This window comes from Gossypium hirsutum, chromosome A12, assembly GCF_007990345.1.
Source record: "Gossypium hirsutum isolate 1008001.06 chromosome A12, Gossypium_hirsutum_v2.1, whole genome shotgun sequence".
NCBI classification, from domain to species: domain Eukaryota; kingdom Viridiplantae; phylum Streptophyta; class Magnoliopsida; order Malvales; family Malvaceae; genus Gossypium; species Gossypium hirsutum.
The window spans coordinates 104951532-104970153 of record NC_053435.1 but is presented as its reverse complement, the minus strand read 5'-3'; the positions used below and the strand labels follow the sequence as shown (position 1 = coordinate 104970153).

Here is an 18622-nt window from a genome sequence, read left to right as displayed (position 1 = left end):
TTTCATATACATATATCACTTATTTGATCGAATACAAAAGATCTAATATAACATCACATATGTATATTATCTATATGGCCGAATATACATGGCCACACATATGCACATATTTAAGAATCATTTCATTGATATTCAAATTATTTAGTCATAAGGCTGAATACACATACAAATCTCACATGTATTTTTCATTTCTATCATACTCGATTTTAAACATATATTCAGAGTACTTACTTATCTTATCTTACATAGGTAACAAGTAATTTCATACCTGGCCATTTAGCTCGTTTTACTTATTCGAACACAACTTATCCTTACCCGATGAACCATTCGGAATTGGATAGGACACTTGGATAATCACACATATACCGTACAATGCCAACGCCCCAGACGTGGTCTTACATGTAATCACATATCGATGCCACTGTTCCAGACAGGGTCTTACTCGCACATATATATCAGAGTCACATATCGATGCCATGGTCTTACTCGCACACATAAATCGGAATCCTCTGTCATGACATATATATCCTAACTATTCCTACGGTTCATACGGGGCTTTCGGACGTCGTAACTCGGTCGAAACGAATTTAGATACATAGTAATCAAGCTTATTCACATTCTGCTATTGCATAAATAAAATCACATATTTCATTTCAGCAAGTATAATTTACATATAATTATAATTAAGTATGTTTATTTGCTTATAAACTTACCTCGGACAATACAAAATTGAACAGGATAGCTAGTTAACTTTCGTTTTCCCCTGATCCAAATCCGATTTCTTTGGTTCTTGATCTTGAATCAAGTTGAGAAAGATGGCCAAACCTAGCTTTTGTTATTTCTTTTCTTTTGTTTCTATTTTCGGTGGATGAACATAATAAAATGATAGCTTATTTTAATCTTATGTTTTATTATAAACATTTTATTACATAATTTACCTTTTTAACCTTGTTTAATTTTACTCATACTTCACCTTCCTATGGCCGAATGTGTCCATGCAAACATCCATGGGTATAATTGCATTATAAACACCCTACATTAAAAGAACAACTACTATTTGGCCCTTTTACTACTAACCTTCAAATTTTCATTTTACGCGATTAAGTCCTTTTATTTAATCGGGCAGCTAAACGACAAAATTAAATCACGAAAATTTTACAAATATAAATTCACACAAAATAAACACAGAAAATAATTTTTAAATATTTTTCTAACTCGGATTCGTGGTCTCAAAATTACCGTTCCAATTAGGGTCTAAATCGAGCTGTTACATTGCTTGTTGCATTGCTTACATGTTTTTATCTTTTCATGCAAAAATCATTGAGAATAAATACAAAATATTATAATATAAACAATGAAAATTTATTTATCAATTTGTTCGAAAAGTTAAAAGCATTAATGACGAAATAATTACACTAAGGGCACTAGTCCATCAATAGATTGGTTGGTTTTAGATGGAATTAATTTGAATTAAATTAATTATGTGAAGTTTGAGTTATAAGTTGAGTCATTACATATTTGGATTTCTTTTCGATTTTGTCCATTTCAGATTTAACTTATTTTGAGTTACTTGATCGAGTTAAATTGTATTCATGTTGTTTTGGATTCAGGTAATTATCGAAAGTATTTGATATAAATCTCAAAATTATATATGAATTTTGGTTTAATTTATAATTTTATATATAAAATTTTTATTTGCTCCAATTCTCATGAATTATTAACACAATTATTAATGTAGCATCATTTTATGTTTATATCTTGTATGCACAAATAAATTGATGTATTTATTACTTTAAATGTGTAATTGAATTAAAATTAAAGTTTTATGTACATATTTGAATCACAATCAAAGTTTCATTGGTAAAAGTACCATAGGGGCTCTTATACTAGCAATCAAATTATTTTTTATTGCCCCTTTGCTCAAAAAATAGGCAAATTTGTCCCTATACATTAGATCAAATAGTAAATTGATCATTCTGTAAAAAATTCAATCTATTTTTACTGTTAAAAACTGGTCCCTATACATCAGCACAAGGTACACGTGGTACATCAGGTGTAACTGTCTAGTTATTTCATCAGTCACACTGATTTTTAACAGTAAAAATGAATGATACTTTTAATAGAAATGACCAATTTTGATATTTGATCTAAGGTATATATAATAATTAATTTATCTATCTTTCGAGTAAAAGGAACAAAACGCAACTAAACTCCGAAACTCTGAGTATAGAGACTTTTATGGTACTTTTATCAAATTTGATGTGCATAATTGCATGTGTAATTTTAAATTTTATTTCAGTTTTTACTTTTAAAAAAATCAAAATCAGGTTAAATCAATTTGTATTTTAATGGACTGAATGTAGTTTTTAGATTCCAATTAAATTCAGCCAGCCATCGCCTAGCTTTTCGTCTGCCACTGCTCTCAAAACATGGAAAATAATTGTAAAAGGGTGGCACCTGGACTCTTTTGATTGATTCATCCTATTTGGTTTTGGATTTGTCTTTTCCTTTTATTGTTTTCTCTGCGATATTCAGTACTTGAATTTAAATTTACAGAAAAAGGTTAGAAAAGTCTCTTCAAAGTTGTACCACATCCATTTCCATCCACGAGAGATGGAGCAAAACAATGGAAACGACACCATATTTGCAGAAACGTGTGGAGTTAAAGCGCAAGTGAATAAGAAAGGCCTTACCCACTGAAAATGATGGACGAAGAAACGAGCTCCGTCTAGCTCCCTGTGAACTGGGAATTGGATCGTACAAATTTTTATAGTCTTCTTCAGTTTCCAAGCTGCCTGGACCACTATTATTAGCAACATGTGTCCCATTAAATTCATGGTCCTCATTGCAAGCTGAGATGATATTTTCTTTCCTTACATATATTTGCTTAAATTCAGCATGTGTGAAAGCAGACCTTTTAACTCCCAAAGTATGGTGGCCACTCTTACTTCCACACCACCATCATTTCTCCCACTTTGGGGAAAAAAACTACCCACTTTTAATCCTACACAATGCCTTGGAACTGGAAAAGAAGCCCTTGAAATCTCTAGTAATGGATACATAAAGACCAACACTACTGGTTTCCCTGAAAAGGGTATTTCAACACGTCCCGGAACATCATCAACTCCTCGTCCGCCTAGGCCTCGCCGGATAATACTTGTACGGCACGGAGAGAGTGAAGGGAACGTCGATGAGACGGTCTACACACGAGTTCCTGATCCCAAGATTGATTTAACTGAGAAAGGCAAGGCCGAGGCCGAGGAATGTGGATGGAGGATAAGGGAAATGATCGAGAAAGATGGAGCCAATGATTGGAAGGTCTATTTCTACGTGTCACCTTATAAAAGGACACTCGAAACACTTCGGCACTTGGGTCTTGCATTCGAGCGGTCTAGAATTTCAGGCATGAGGGAAGAGCCTCGTATACGGGAGCAGGATTTTGGTAGGTCACTCTCTCTCATGCATGCATCGATTGCTGTCATTTAGATAACGCCTTAAATATTTAATTTGCTTGCCATTTTTCGCCATGATTGTGTTTGGCGAAAGGGAATTTTCAGGACAGGGAGAAAATGAGACTTGACAAAGCTCTTCGGCTGCGCTATGGTCGTTTCTTTTACCGTTTTCCTAATGGAGAATCAGCAGCCGATGTTTATGACAGGATCACAGGTAATACTATAGTAAAATATAAGGCATTTTTTAGTAGATTAGCCAATGATCAGGGTACCCAGGGGGGCTGGTACGCACCGGCCCCTAAATGAAATTTTTTTCATTTAAGGTGTTTTAATTTTTTGAAAATTTTAAGTTGGTAAAAATAAAAGTACATTTTAGTCTCTTTAAAAATAATAAAAATTTGATTTAATACTTATAAATTATAAAGATATAGGTTATTCAAATAGTGAAATTGTATTTTTATTATCATACAAATTAAAATTTAATTTCGGTTACCTAAAAGATTTTCTACCTTGCCAATGATTAAAGTTTTGTTAAACTTTTTATATGATGAAATGAAACAGGATTCAGAGAAACACTTAAGGCAGATATTGATATTGGACGGTTTCAGCCACCAGGCGAACAAAGCCCAAACGTGAACTTAATTATTGTCTCACATGGCCTAGCCTTGCGTGTGTTTCTAATGAGATGGTATAAATGGACTGTGGAACAATTTGAAGGACTCAATAACATGGGCAATGGTAACTTGATTGTCATGCAAAAAGGTTATGGCGGAAGGTACTTTTTCAGCCCAAAATGGACACACACACACACACACACACGCACGCATAAGTGCAAGCAATGGTGATCTTCTGTTTAAAAATCCGCAGATACAGCTTATCTATGCATCATAATGAAGAAGAGCTAAGAGAGTTTGGGTTGACAGATGAAATGTTGATTGACCAAGAATGGTAAGGGTCTCTCACACACTCAAATTTGTTTAAGTTTTTTAAATACAGAAACATCCTTGTAATGGCGCCTGTGCTTGGTTTTTTTATAAATTCAGGCAAAAGATTGCGAGAATAGGAGAACTGAATTATGATTGCCCTATGGTGAATTCCTTCTTTCCTCACTTTGAAGATGAGGGCTGCATAACATGAAACAAGGTGCTGAAAAGTTGAATTATTAAATCATGATTCTACTCAGGAACACGTGATTGGAATGGCAGGTAATGCCAGTGTTGTCGAAGCCATTATTCTATAGGACAATGTAATGAAAGGCCTTGGCAAGGGATATTGAATTAGTTCAATGAGAAATTAACATGCTAAATCTGTCCCTTAATTAGCCGCAATTTTATGTAATAAAAAAGTGGTGGTTGATTCAAAATTCAACTAGTTCTCGGTTTGTGATATTTTTTGCACAATATTATATTTATTTAACCCAAGAATATGCTTTTCAAATCTGAAGTAAATAAAAATAAAATAATTATTTTTTTTAATATATATAAGTCAAGACTTGCACAGAACAGACTTCAACAACAAAGATTTAAACCATATTATCCTTCTTCCCTCTTCCTCGATTTATATATCTTGTAATAGAGTATAGCACCACCACAATTTAATCAATATTATCATGTTTTAGGTTTAAATTTCATCATTGAATTATTCTAAACCTTATGTAAAATGACAAAAACGTTCTCATAGTAATGCATATTATTTAATAAAGGAGATGAGTTTTTAGTAATTTCATAATTGAATTGAGACCCGATTAATAGATGATATCGACTCAATTAAAGATATATATAAATCAACTCTTAAATATTTGTGAAAAATAAGTTCAAAATTATACATATGCATGAACATGGAGACAGCTTTGACACACCCTCTAATCTCCTTTTTCAAGTTCAAGAGCAGTTATAAGTGCAAACACAGAGTGTTAGATACAAAGAAGATTAGAACGATATTTAGTCAAAAACAGCTTGCTTTAATCAATAATTGTGTTTGAGAAACACAGAACACAATAGAGTTGCCGGTGCGATCCGATTCAAGAGGAGAACACATTCATTGGAGTGCAAGATGATTATGATACGAAAAAATAATTCAAACATGATACGAATATACATATTGTAGTTAACTTTACAGAAATTGAGAATCAGTGATTCAATGTCAAAGCCAATATCTTCTTTTCAAAAAATCCAAAGCCAAAATCCTCGATTAAGGAAAGTATATTTTTGCCTAAAGCTATTCCAAACCTGTTAATGGGTTATACTTATTCCCACAGGAAAACCAGTAAAGAAGTCATTCCCTATGATATCAATGCCAGCAAAGAATATATATTTTAAATATATATACATATATATATGGTACTTTCACCTATGATATCAATGCCAGCAAGCCACCAAAAGTAGTTATCCTCCTCCTCTGGTACCATCTTACAGGATGCACTGCATTCAACAATCAAGAATTTTCATATTAGTTTAACATCATAAAGCCATAAATTTAACACCATCTTGGCTGAAAGTTTCCATAGAGATTAAGAAATGATGGTGTTAGTATGAACAGCTTTTTAATAGATTCACTATTTATGCTTAGGATGCATACCTAGTTGAATTCTAATTTACTAGTTCATATATACCTATATTATATATAAATATGACACTCCAATCATGTTACCTTCCTATGAGAACTCGATTAAACTGAGCCAACGGTGTAGGACGAGGACCAAAGCATTGAAAAAATGAGAAGGAGAAACAAACCCATTATAGTACCACTGGTTCTGCACCATGGAGATAGGAACTTTAAGAGTTCTCGATGGCTGTTGTTATGACTCGTATTGGCAATGGTGGTTCTTGTTCACCACTGCGTCGCCAGAAAGCCCTCCTCCACCAAACTTCGAAACCTCTTTGAATGTTGGGACAATCTTCACCAGAGTTCAAGAATCTATCAAACCAAGCCAGAAAAATCTCCTGTTGCCAAGCCAGAGGCAGAGTGAGAATCGAGTTGCTAAGCCCATCCTCGATTAAATGTCTATCGAGGCCTTTCGATGCCCTCCTCATCCACCCAAAATCATCGTAAAATGGTACCAACCATGTTTGTAATAGCAGGCACCTTACTTCCTTCGATGCCAATAACTGCCCCTTTCCGATTCCCACAAATAGCCGAGCTGTAACTCTGCTGACTTCAAACCTGTGAACAACCGGAACTTTAGAATGAGCACCGGACAATTCAGATTGAGAAGCCCATGTTTTTAGAAACTCTTCAGCAATCTGCCTATCAATCAAAATGTCCAAAATCCAGTGCAAATTATCTGCTTGTCTTGCAATCTGACTCGCATCCCGCAAATCCAAAGATGCTGCTCGGAAAAAAAGGTGTCGAAGCAATTCCAGACAGCTATCGCAAGCTGAATATAAAGACTCTTTCCGGAGATCGTTGTGAGATGAATTCTCGCGAAGCATCTTAAAGACCAATCCTTTCATTTCACGCCTTGCTTTCTCATCTTTGCCTTCAAGAACCACATGCAAAAGCTTGAGAAGCACTTCTTCATTATCACCACCCTCATCAGTTCCATTAGCAACTTCAACGGAAACCCTCTTCAAAACCTCCCCGGCTCCAACGTTTTCGAGGTGGAGCTCCGCCAATAAAGAAGCCACTTTCTCCTCTTCATCCTCAGCCCAAGGAGCGGCTTCCAAATACTCCAAACAAGACAAAACCCCAGCATCAAATCCAATGGCCGCTGAAACCTGACAAAGCAAAAACATCACAAGAACCACCACTTCAACACTCTAAATACTTACTCAAGCCACTAATGGCCAAATCCTTCAATCTATGTTACAAGCTCAGAGTTCAAAATGGGAAATTGAAACTGCTACTGCTAATCTTCATCCAATTCTTAAGTATCCATTTAAACAAAATTGCTATTTTAATTAATTTAAAAAAAAAAACTAAAACATTACCTTCAAAATTCCAAGAACCTTAGAAACGTCTTCTCTCATTAGCTTCTTCCTCAAATCTTTGCAATACATTAACCTCAAGGTCTCTATATAAACCTCAACGTCATCACAGTCTGATATTTCCACAATGTACGGCCCAGTTGATCCATTCCTCTGCTGCTTTGTCCATCGATCCGACAACCTCACAGCAAAAAACCTACTGTGAGCCATCAGTATTTGCCGGTGAACGTTCATTGACACACTAATCCCGTCCTTGGAACTCAAGGTCAGCTTTATATCACTCAAACCCGGGTCGTTAAACTGGTTCCCAGGGCTCCGGGTCGATAAAAGATCCGAAATTCGTTGCATGGTCAATACCTGCTTATCCATAACAGGCGGGGGTTGATTTTGTCTCGGAGCTGAAATGGGTGCTTGGATCTGAGCTTGGTTTTGGGTTCTTTGATGGATATCGGGCTCGCTAGCCATCATCTCGAAAAGTGTCGGGCTGGACCGTATCTTGTCCGCTGGAGGCGGTGGGGACATCGGGTTTAAGAGACCCGCCGTCAGTGCAGAGTTGAACTTGTTGAAACTCGACGGAGAATGACCATTGGAGAGCAATGTTCCGCCCGTAAAGTCCATGACAGGCAATACGCTTCCTGGAGAATATCGGATCCTGAAGCCCGACAAAGAATCTATTAACCCCTGGTCCGGGACACGGCGAGCTTGCGGCGGAAGCGGAGGTGGAGAAGGAGGGGGCGTTGGAAGGGGCTTGGAAGCAGGGCAACACCAAGACCTATCAGGAGAAACAATGGTGGGCGAGTCAAGTTTCCGGCTTAGAACTCCATGAACACCACCCGATTCAGCACAGTTGTTCGTAGCACCGGAAGCAGCAGAACCAGTAGCCACCGAGGAAGCAGAGGAAGAAATGGTGGTTTCCTTGCACTTGCGGCGCTTAGGCTTGATGGGTTGGACTTGTACTTTGAGCTGAGCAGATGATATATTTGTAGTTGTAGTTGTTGCCATGAAATGATATTCAATGCAATCCTCTATTGTTTTTGAGTTTTGACTGTATGCTACTCCCTTAGTTTACAGCATTGGCACTTGGCAGAAGCATTTAGTATGGCGGTGGATGCCAAAAAGGAAAAAGGGAAATTACAAGCGGCCAGCTGGGTGAGAACTCAAGTAAAAAACATGACCAAAGAGCCAACCTGAAAATGGGGCATTAAATGCACAAAACAAAGGAAATAGAAGGAGAAAAGATGAGATCTAACTCTTGTTCTGTTTTCTATTGGAGTGTTTTGGATCAGATCAATAACATGGGGGGCTTTTGCAATTGTTGTTGTTTCAGAGATTAAAAAATGAGAGTGGCAAAGCAAAGAGAGAGAGAGAGAGAGAGAGGAAAAGGTAGGAGAAGAAGGGGCAGAGGGCAATCTCACATGGGGGGCCACCATTGTATCGGTCATCGGACTTACTGTTGTTTTTTTTCAATTTATTTTACAGTGGGGTGCATGGATTAGATGGAAAGTTTGATTGTCTTTTGTTTCTAAATTAGTCATTCATTTGCTTCACTAGGCCGCATTGGTATTGTTTTTTGCGTGCGATTTGTGACTTTTGATTTGGGATTTTGCGATTCTTTTTTTGGGGATTATTTTTCATTGGGACTCTCAGCCTGGTCTTCCCCACCTCCTGGAAATAATTATTAATAACAATGGCTGATATTATTTCCTACTCATTCATATTATTAATTTTGTTTTTCTTTTACGGTCATTAATTTTCTCTTTACTAAATTTTATTGGTAAAATCAATAAACACCTCTTCTTCTTTTTTTTCAAATTTGGCATGCTCTAACTTAAAAGTAGGAATTTAAAATTTTCTTCAAATCTCTTTTTATTCAAATTTATTTTTTATTTTAATATTTTATTTAAATTCTTTTAAATTTTAAATAAACATTTAAATTTAAATGAATAACTCGATCTTTAAATAGGACCAATTATACTCACATGATATTATGTTATCTTTTAATTTGATTCAACTTAATTTTCATGTTGCTCCCAAATTCACTTTATGTTTTAACTCAAATAATTCACTATTTATTTACATGAATAAATAGTTTGCCAATTCCATATGACAACTCTGGAAAAGTTGTTCCCAAATATTGATTTGATAATTATAAAGTAAATACAAAAATAATTAAAAAGTATAAAATAACATGATAGAATTTAAATTTATTTAACCAAATTGATATTCAGTTTAAATTCCAAGCCAAGTTGGAAAAATGTAGATTTGTGCTTGACTAATAGACAAGTGAAGCAAGGCAAGGGAAAGGGATCCCCAATTCCCAAAGTCACAAGGCAAATCAAGTTTTGGATTTAATAAACATATATTTATTCCCTAAAGGAGGACAAATGAGGACATGTCTCTTTGTATTTTATTTTATTTTCATCAAAACTTGTGTCATTGTCCTTTGCCCTCCCTTTCAATTCTTCTTATTCATTGGGCCTTTCTTCACTCCACCCCCACCCCCACCCCCACCCCACCCCCACCCTCACCCCAAACAATTATTATATACACATACATGCATATAATACCAAACTTTACTTATGGATAACATGTGACTTGTATTCATATAGCACTCCTTTCTTAGCCCCCTTTTTTTTTCCCCTTTCTTTGCTATTTATGATAATTTATATATTTCTCCCATACATTATATGTTATAATCAAGTGTTGAACTAAACAATTTTAATCAAATTAAACAATTATTCTACACATACAATGAACACATTGTTGACCTGTAGTTTATTATTATTAATAATAAAAAGTGTGCTTTTTGTTGGATGTTAATAATAATATTAAAAGGACTAATGATTGGAAAACACAGGAGGGTGCCTTACATGCCATGTGTAAATATCATATATGATAGTCAATTTGTGATGGTAGACCTACAAAAGTGGGCCTTGGTTCATATTAATTTTGGTTGGTTTTTACGAGATAAGAATGGACCAGATGGAGAGAGAACCCTTTTTTTATTAAAGATACAAAATCATCATCTAAACGATCAAATTCTAGGCCTGCGATCCATTTTAGTGGGTTTGATTTTAAGCTTCGTCCCGTTTTAAAAATAGACCCATCAAGTCGTTATACATCTAACGGTTCAGATCGGTTGTGAGTTTACCTTTTTACGGTACTTCCTTTAAATTAATTGATAAATAGTAGAGGTTTGTTATGCACAATTATATATATAATAATATGAAGGTTTTTGAGTTTCGTAATGCGTGTGAGTTTTAATCCATTTAATCTGTTATTATAATAATTTGATTCTATTTGTAGTTATTTGAATTTGTAATTATATTACTTTTGTTGTATTTAAGCTTTTAATTTTTTTTTAAAAATAATTAAATCTTTTTTTTCATTCAATTGGATATTTAAACTTTTAAAATACATTTAAAAAATCTCAAATTTTTTTAAAAAAATCAATTAAGCCCCTATTTTTTTACACTTAATCTTTCAAAATGTATCAAAAAAACACAAGCATTTAAAAAAGAACAATTAAGCCCTTAATTTTTTTTACACTTAATTAAATATTTAAAAAAAATTCTTTAATCGTTAACTTTAACAATTAACCATTAAAAAAAATTGGTCTTAATTTTTCACATTAGAGTCACCCGTGTCACAATCACCACAAAAAATTTAAAATTTGAGACCAAATAATATTTTATTTGAATAATACAAAATTGTGTATAAATAATTTAATAAGTATATAAATATAATAAAATCTAAACACTAGGCGATAACCGGAAGGTTGATAATTTGATACTCTCGAAAATCGTACGCTCAGAAAATGTCCCACGTCATTATGAGGATAACTACAAAATAATAGTAGTTCATAAATAAATGGGACCCTTTTTTTCTCTTAAAAAGTGAATAATTAAGCAAACGGCCATTCACCATACACCTCTGGGAAGCACGTATAAAAACTGGTTACCTTCACTGTTCGCTTTCATTTTTTTTTAATCTTTTCTGATCGAGAATCAGATAAAAATATCTTATTCTACAATATTTTCTGATCAAATCAGGATCCCCGCGAAAATGAACGACGGAGATGTTTCCAGGCAGATCCAGCAGATGGTGAGATTCATCCGCCAAGAAGCAGAGGAGAAGGCTAACGAGATCTCTGTTTCAGCGGAAGAGGTATTTCAATTTTCATTCGTTTTCTCTCTTTTCCCCCTTTCTGGCTTATAATTTTGTGAATTTTGGATGTTCCGATGAATTGATGGTGAATCGATTGGTGTTTTAGGAATTCAACATCGAGAAGCTCCAGTTGGTGGAGGCAGAGAAGAAGAAGATCAGGCAAGAGTACGAGAAAAAGGAGAAGCAAGTCGAAGTTCGAAAGAAAATGTAAGTTGATCTTTTTTTAAATATTCTGCTTAGTTCAACTGATTTATCATACTGGATTTCTATAGTCAAGCTGAGATTTACATTAGTAATTGAGAAGTAGTCAGATTCGGAGATGGCTCTGGTTTAATTTGTAATCTGAAACTATAATGTGATTTGGGTGAAGCTAGTAAATTGAAGAAGTTGATGCTCACAATGATAGTTAATGTGACAGCCAAGAGAATTTAGTTTTTGTTTTGATGCAAAATTGACACGTAGGATAATAGAAGGATACAAATAAGAGTAAGATTTATTCTGTTGCTGCAGTGAGTATTCGATGCAGCTTAATGCATCTAGGATTAAGGTCCTTCAAGCTCAAGATGATGTGGTTAATGAAATGAAAGAATCGGCAGCCAAGGAACTTCTGAACGTGAGCCGTGATCACCATGTGTACAGAACGCTTTTGAAAGATGTAATTGTTCAGGTCAGTGAATGGCAAGATTATAAAACCATTTTTGCAAATATTTCAAAATTGCAGCATTAGATAAAATCTTGGGAGTTCTTGAATTGAATGATTTTCATGTACAGTTGAATGCTGAAAGTATGTTGTTTATTGCAGAGTTTGGTCAGGCTGAAAGAGCCTGCTGTCTTACTGCGCTGTCGCAAAGATGATGTGCCCTTGGTGGAGTCTGTCCTGGATTCAGCAAAAGAAGAATATGCTTCCAAAGTGAATGTTCATCCTCCAGAGATATTCATTGACAATGTCCATCTTCCTTCTGCACCTTCTCATCACAATGCTCATGGCCCTTTCTGGTATGCATGATTAATTCTATGAAAATGCGAGAGTACATGTTACCGATTGTGAGGATTGATCCTTAGGGACGTGAATGTTTGTCTCGAGGAAGTAATTAAGTGTTGAGTATTATGATTCTAGTAGTTGTATGAAATATTGCTTAGTTGTGCTTTACTTTTCTTTTCTTTTTTTATCTTACCAACCTCCCCTTGATGTTACCCTCTGCCCTTCCCCTACCTGAAATGAGAAGGAAAAAGAAAAGAAGTAAACCGATAAAACTTTAATACTGATCCCTTTTTCCCCTGGTTTGCAGCTCAGGAGGTGTTGTGATAGCATCTCGAGATGGAAAGATTGTGTGTGAGAACACCTTGGATGCACGATTGGATGTTGCATTCAATAAAAAACTTCCAGAGGTGCGTTTGGTAGTATTTTTTTGGGATGCATTTTGCTTAGTTCTACCTTGTTTTGCATAGTTACACAATAATTCTTCAAGAAGAGCTAGAAGAAGCAAATTGCTGGTGCAGTGTTGTTATCTCCCTCTCTCAATTTAGTTTATTTGCTCTCGTTGCAGATCCGCAAGTGGCTCTTTGGTCAAGTTGCTGCTTGAAGGGTAGGATTGAGTCATCAACCACAGAGAAAGAATAGCTTCGAAGTTGTTTGTTCATGTATTTCTCATATTATTCGTCCCGGATCATTTGTTTGGTAGAAGTTAGTGAAACTTTTGTTTAGTTGGTGCCCATATCATTTTGAGGATGGTAAAGTACTCTTTTTCTGAATCATAATAAAGTATGATATGAGATGTTGTAGGTTTCTGGCCAATCATTGACAAAGATTACTCATATTACTAGGGTCTGAACACGGTTTCAAGTATGGTTATATTATTCATATCACTGGTTTCTGCAAACCGTAGCAGTTGAAGTTGCATCACTTTTAGTGGCTACCTGTTTCTTCAGCATGATGCTGTCGTGGTTTATCGAAGTTATATTTAGGTTTCATGCCTGGTGTTGTTCGTTGAGCGTTTGCTCAAGTTTCTACTTCAGCTTGGCTTTGTTCGACACGTTTTTCATGGCGTCAACGCACCGATTTTTTTTTGTTGTGTGTTTGATTGATCAAATCTTACATTTCAAAATTATTTCGTTTGGATTTTCAACATTTTAACCATCTCGTAATATCATTTTCAAATAGTGCCAAATTGTTCTCAAGGTGTAATAAGTGTAATCTTATTATGGATTATGGTTCATAATTAGGCGTGTAATTTTAAACTTTTTACCAATTCACTCATTATTTTTATTATTTTAATCAATTTTTTTTCAAATAAAATTTAAGTCTAATAAAAAACTAAAAAAACCATGAATTTTTATAACCATAATTTATAAATTTAATTATGCTTGGTGATACAATCAATTTTTATGAATTATTATAATCAAAATTAAATTTATAAATTTAAGCTTAATATATCGTTTTAATGAATTATCATTAAATTAATTCTAAAACCCGAATAAAAAATAAAAATTTAATATTATTATCTTCAAGTACTAAAATGTATAGTTTTGTCAAATACAGGTAGCACATTGTAAAAAAAAATGTACCACATTAAAAAAATTGTCAAACTCAAGGACAAAATTGTACATTAAGTTATAAATTTATTTCAACATCCTATATTTTTTATTGATATATAAATTAGAATTATAAAAAAATGTTATGAAATAAAAGAATAGAGAAAATAAAAACAACAATAAAAAGAGAGTAAACAACCAGACATAGGAGAGCAAAAGAGAACCTATTTTTTAATGAATAGTGTAATAAAATATTGAACTTATCATAATTTTGGAATTCTAAAGTACATTAAACTTACCATGATTTTAATGGATATCCATTTTATAATAATATTTAAACACTCCCCCTTAGGCGTACTTGTAGATAATTTGTCTTTGATAAAATCTTACAAAGATAAAAATCTTGTGGGGAATATTTTTTTACTGAAGGAAAAATAGTGTGCATATTTATAATATGCATAATATGCTATCTCATTAAAAACATCACTAGTAAAATCTAATGGGACAAAACCTCGATTAATGGAAAAATAATACAATGCATATTTACTCAATCTTATAACAACATCACGTAATATCTTACATTCTACGTATTCCAATATTAAATGCTAGCTTTCAAATGACCACTTGAATGTATTTCTAATTATTTATATCACAATTCTTTTGAAAGTTAGGAGAGAAAAAAAATTTGGGGGAAATATATTTTGATCTCTTAAGGAGTTTCAACAATAATTATAACAAATTTTGATCATGATCCTTCTATAAAAATACATATAGTATTTTGGATCATTTTATAATCTTCCTTCAACTATTATTCATTGAGTCGAATATGTTGAAATCATTTCAATTCATATAAATATTTAGGCAAACATATTGCATAATTTCCTGAGAATTTCTATATGCTTCCAGCCTTTTTATTCCTTAAAGGATTTTATTATAAACTTCCACTGCATAGTGGTTTTTGTAAACATTGTAACAAAAATCATAAGGCACATTTCAAATATTTCATAAACTGTTAGACTAATAATATATCTAAATGTTATTGCATCTACTACAAAAGAATATTTTTCATAATCAATGCTTGGACTTAGCGAAAAATTTCATTTATTTTATTTTATTTTTGCAAAATATAATCAATATTTCTACTCCATTGGCTTTATACCTTTAGATGTTTGGACTACTGATCCATAAACTTTATGAATTTAATTAGACTTAAATTATGTCTTTTTGTTTTTGCTAATCTATTCCATCTCTGTATTTCTCAAGAAATTTATTGAAAATCCTCATTTTCTTTCATTATTTCAATAATACTATTCTATGCAAAATCATTGTCGACAATTTTTTGTTCTTCATGATTCCATATTTTTTCGTATTGGCATAACTTACTAAAATATATTTATTTTCACTATTTCCATCTTCAAATACTTGAATCTCTTCTGTAGTTTTAATAATTAGTTATGCCTAGGTCTGTTTAGGAACATTCGCCTCCACTATAAGACCATCTTGATTTATTATTTTGTTGTATTAGAATTTTATCTTTGGAATCAATCAATCTACCATGCTTTAGGCATGCAATACTTTCATTTTTATAGCAAGGTTGTCGGTTGAGACTTCAAAATATCAGTTGGTACATAACACTTAGTTATTTTTATCAAGTTAATAAATGTGTCTGGCAATTAAGTTGCAATAAAGTGCATTATCTTCTTAAACTTTTGGTTCAAATTACTTTTTATGAGGATCTAGATAATGATAATTCATCCCAAGTAATTTATTTATCCAACTATTATTTCTCTCCCCCCTAATCTTGGGAAAATTATCAAATTAAATAGTAATCACAAATCATGTTATAATTAAATCTCCAATTTATTTAACACATTTAATAATACAAGAAGACACATAACTAATGTATATTCCCAATTTTCTATAAGTACATATTTTGTGCATTGTGGTGTAGCAACTTAAACATATATCACATATTCTAAAATTCTAAAATGGGTTGTATTTGATTCCTATTGTAATGAAGAGTATTTATCAAAACTTATTGGCATGATGCGTACAAATGTGGATTCATATAAAATATCATATCATTATGCCGATTTTATATACATAAACATCAAGCTTTGTGATATTTACTCGCACCGACAATTTAACATATAATAATCATTGAAAGCTTGAGAATTGAATTCACAAACATTAGTAAGAATTGTCTCAATTGCATAATTTGAAAGTTTTGTTCTTACACTAATCATTAAATAAGTAATATCGTAAACTTCAAGTTGCACACTGATAACTCAGATGTGATTACCTTGTGGATGCATCTACCAGGATCTTATCAGAACATCCACTTATTGGATAAACAAGTCCATATTTCTTTCAGAAATGTTAGAGATTTAGTCTCAACTTGAGTTAGCAAGGTTCTAATAATTCATATTCTTTGAGAACAAGCAATACTTAAAAAATCTTTAAAATAAATGATATACAAGTTCTTTAATAAACTTCCATGTAAATTCTCAATTTTTCGTATCATTATTAATTGAGATAGTCTAATCGATCATGCCAATTAATTAATATATTTAGACTAATAAACTTTTTAATTTACTATGTACGTGATTCAATAATATTAAGATAAACTTGTAGATACTATATCATGTGATTTAATCATACAAACAAGTATACTATCATTGTATTGAAAAAAAAATCAGATAATAAGTCTGAAAATAGTTATAAATTTCATCATTGAAACAACCAAATATAAAACATTAAACTCAGTAGCCTAAAACCATATGCATTTATTGGGAATGACTCCACCAATCTTCCACCAAATAAAATTATTTAACCTATCAAACATTCCACCATATAATTTTTACAATGCACAACTTTACATTCCTTAAATCAAATGTTAGGAATGACTAGAGCCTCGTCGCAACATGGTGCCTTTGTCGGGAGGCGTGCACGCCGGCTACCTCCACCCTAGCAGATTGAAGGGTCTTTTGGGTTTGGGCTCCATTTCGGGTCCATTATACTGCCCCAGAGCCCTTTTTGGGCTTTGATCCAATTCAAGGATTCTGATAATGGGCTCGTTTCATGTGTTCAGGATATGGGTCTCGTTCACAAATTCGGTTCATGAATAAGGTTCATAGGCCCAAGTTGTGGATTTTAGCTTACATGTCCGATTCATGTGGCCTAATTGGGTCTGGCTAGTCGGTCCATTAATGGCTCAATAGGTCCGGTTTATTGGTCAAACTTAAGCTAATCGCCCACAAAAAACATGCATTTTGGAAGAAACAGAATAAAAACATCAAAAACACGACTGGACAAAACATTACCGACGCAAGTGATATAACTTGGTCTAAAATTTTGTGCAATAAATGGTTATATAGGGTTTTTTTTACATGGTTATTTAGTGTATTTAGTAAGGCAAAAGTTTTTATTTTCTTTTTGAACCAATCTAGTTAAAAATTATTAAGTAAAATTAATTTATTATTAACTGACGTATCTTGAAAAAAAAATATACTTCTACCAAAAAAATCATGAAATTAAAAAGTGAACATAATAAATCTAAAATTTAATTTATGAAATTCTTTGAAGAATATTGAATCAAATGAAAATAGAATAAAGGGAAAATGGAAAAGTTTAAACAAATGGAAAACTCATTTCTAAGAGGAGTCCTGAGCTCTGATTAAGCAATTCATTACATGTTTTGTGTAATTTAAAAATATTATAACATATTGTGTAACATTAATTACACAAATATACAAAGAATTGCAACTTTTATAATGTTTAGTGCGACACAATTATACAAAAAATTGGCTATTTAAACAAATGATTACAACATTCATTATATTATGTATAATTACAGAAAATATTGCCTAATTAAACAAACAATTACAAATCTCATAATATTTTATGTAACACTAATTATATAAAATATTACCTAAATAAATAATTTAGTAAATATATTTTTGTATTATTTTGTAACACTTGAGTTTATAGAAATTGTAAAGCCTTTCTTAGAGATTTCCCATTTCCAAAAGCTAATCATGAAATTTGTATATAAATTAAGACGAAAGGACGAGGGATGAGACAAAAGGTGGTGGCGTGTGGTGCAAATAGTGCCAGCTCGTGGGATCCGCATATAGGATGAGCTATTGTCTTGGTGCATTTATAATAATAAGTTCGAGGATTCATTCTCTTATTTACTTTCGTATTAAATAAGAATTCAAACAGATTAATAGTTTAATGCTTCATCCGAATTTGTAAAAATATCAAGCATTTGATCTGTCAGTGGCGCACTATTTTAGGTGTGACAATGACACCAAAATATTTCAAAGCAAAACGTCATACATCTCCCCGACCGTACCTTTGTTTTGGGTCATATATTTAATTACACGCATTTAATTTTATTATACATCAGGTATCGAATTTAATCTTAATAAATGTGACAAGGAACATGGGATATGCAGCTTTAACAAATATTGGTTTATATACCAAAATTGAAGATAAAGTTTATAAATAAACATCAAAACTCAATAGCGTAGAAACATGAAG

At 33.0% G+C, this 18622-nt stretch overlaps 3 protein-coding genes across 7 annotated transcripts; 2 read left to right on the top strand and 1 right to left on the bottom strand.

Moving 5' to 3' along the window:
• Nucleotides 1-2716: 2716 nt before the first annotated feature.
• LOC107931873 (phosphoglycerate mutase-like protein AT74H) lies at nt 2717-4820 on the top strand. The gene is made up of 5 exons (XM_016863832.2): nt 2717-3442; nt 3547-3666; nt 4014-4227; nt 4320-4400; nt 4496-4820. The coding sequence occupies exons 1-5, from the start codon at nt 2899-2901 to the stop codon at nt 4587-4589; spliced, it is 1053 nt and encodes a 350-aa protein (XP_016719321.2). The 5' UTR covers nt 2717-2898; the 3' UTR covers nt 4590-4820.
• A 691-nt stretch (nt 4821-5511) lies between these two features.
• On the bottom strand, nt 5512-8885 carry LOC107931942 (BTB/POZ domain-containing protein At1g63850). 3 transcript variants are annotated; one of them, XR_001693316.2, is made up of 3 exons: nt 7382-8884; nt 6102-7168; nt 5512-5872 (listed from the first exon to the last, which is right to left on the bottom strand). XR_001693316.2 is itself a non-coding variant. In XM_016863914.2 (3 exons), the coding sequence occupies exons 1-2, from the start codon at nt 8378-8380 to the stop codon at nt 6227-6229; spliced, it is 1941 nt and encodes a 646-aa protein (XP_016719403.1). In that variant the 5' UTR covers nt 8381-8885; the 3' UTR covers nt 5512-5872; nt 6197-6226. The 3 variants fall into 3 exon arrangements, 2 of the variants coding, with proteins under 2 accessions (XP_016719403.1, XP_016719402.1); XM_016863914.2 differs by having other exon boundaries at nt 6197-7168; nt 7382-8885; XM_016863913.2 differs by having other exon boundaries at nt 6185-7168; nt 7382-8881.
• Nucleotides 8886-11242: 2357 nt separating this feature from the next.
• On the top strand, nt 11243-13514 carry LOC107931946 (V-type proton ATPase subunit E-like). Of its 3 annotated transcripts, XR_005906515.1 has the most exons (8): nt 11243-11334; nt 11431-11545; nt 11652-11752; nt 12056-12212; nt 12348-12541; nt 12835-12934; nt 13093-13276; nt 13370-13514. XR_005906515.1 is itself a non-coding variant. In XM_016863916.2 (7 exons), the coding sequence occupies exons 2-7, from the start codon at nt 11444-11446 to the stop codon at nt 13126-13128; spliced, it is 690 nt and encodes a 229-aa protein (XP_016719405.1). In that variant the 5' UTR covers nt 11243-11334; nt 11431-11443; the 3' UTR covers nt 13129-13340. The 3 variants fall into 3 exon arrangements, 2 of the variants coding, with proteins under 2 accessions (XP_016719405.1, XP_040939500.1); XM_016863916.2 differs by lacking the exon at nt 13370-13514 and having other exon boundaries at nt 13093-13340; XM_041083566.1 differs by lacking the exon at nt 13370-13514 and having other exon boundaries at nt 11283-11322; nt 13093-13340.
• The last annotated feature ends 5108 nt before the right edge of the window (nt 13515-18622 follow it).

Coding starts and splice junctions, on each gene's coding strand:
- LOC107931942 (XM_016863914.2), bottom strand. CDS start 8,380: ATGGCAACAACTACAACTACAAATATATCATCTGCTCAGCTCAAAGTA. Junction 7,169..7,381: donor AGGTTCTTGGAATTTTGAAG/GTAATGTTTTAG, acceptor TTGCTTTGTCAG/GTTTCAGCGGCCATTGGATT.
- LOC107931946 (XM_016863916.2), top strand. CDS start 11,444: ATGAACGACGGAGATGTTTCCAGGCAGATCCAGCAGATGGTGAGATTC. Junction 11,753..12,055: donor GTCGAAGTTCGAAAGAAAAT/GTAAGTTGATCT, acceptor CTGTTGCTGCAG/TGAGTATTCGATGCAGCTTA. Junction 12,542..12,834: donor AATGCTCATGGCCCTTTCTG/GTATGCATGATT, acceptor CCTGGTTTGCAG/CTCAGGAGGTGTTGTGATAG.
- LOC107931873 (XM_016863832.2), top strand. CDS start 2,899: ATGTGTGAAAGCAGACCTTTTAACTCCCAAAGTATGGTGGCCACTCTT. Junction 3,443..3,546: donor TATACGGGAGCAGGATTTTG/GTAGGTCACTCT, acceptor GTTTGGCGAAAG/GGAATTTTCAGGACAGGGAG. Junction 4,401..4,495: donor ATGTTGATTGACCAAGAATG/GTAAGGGTCTCT, acceptor TTATAAATTCAG/GCAAAAGATTGCGAGAATAG.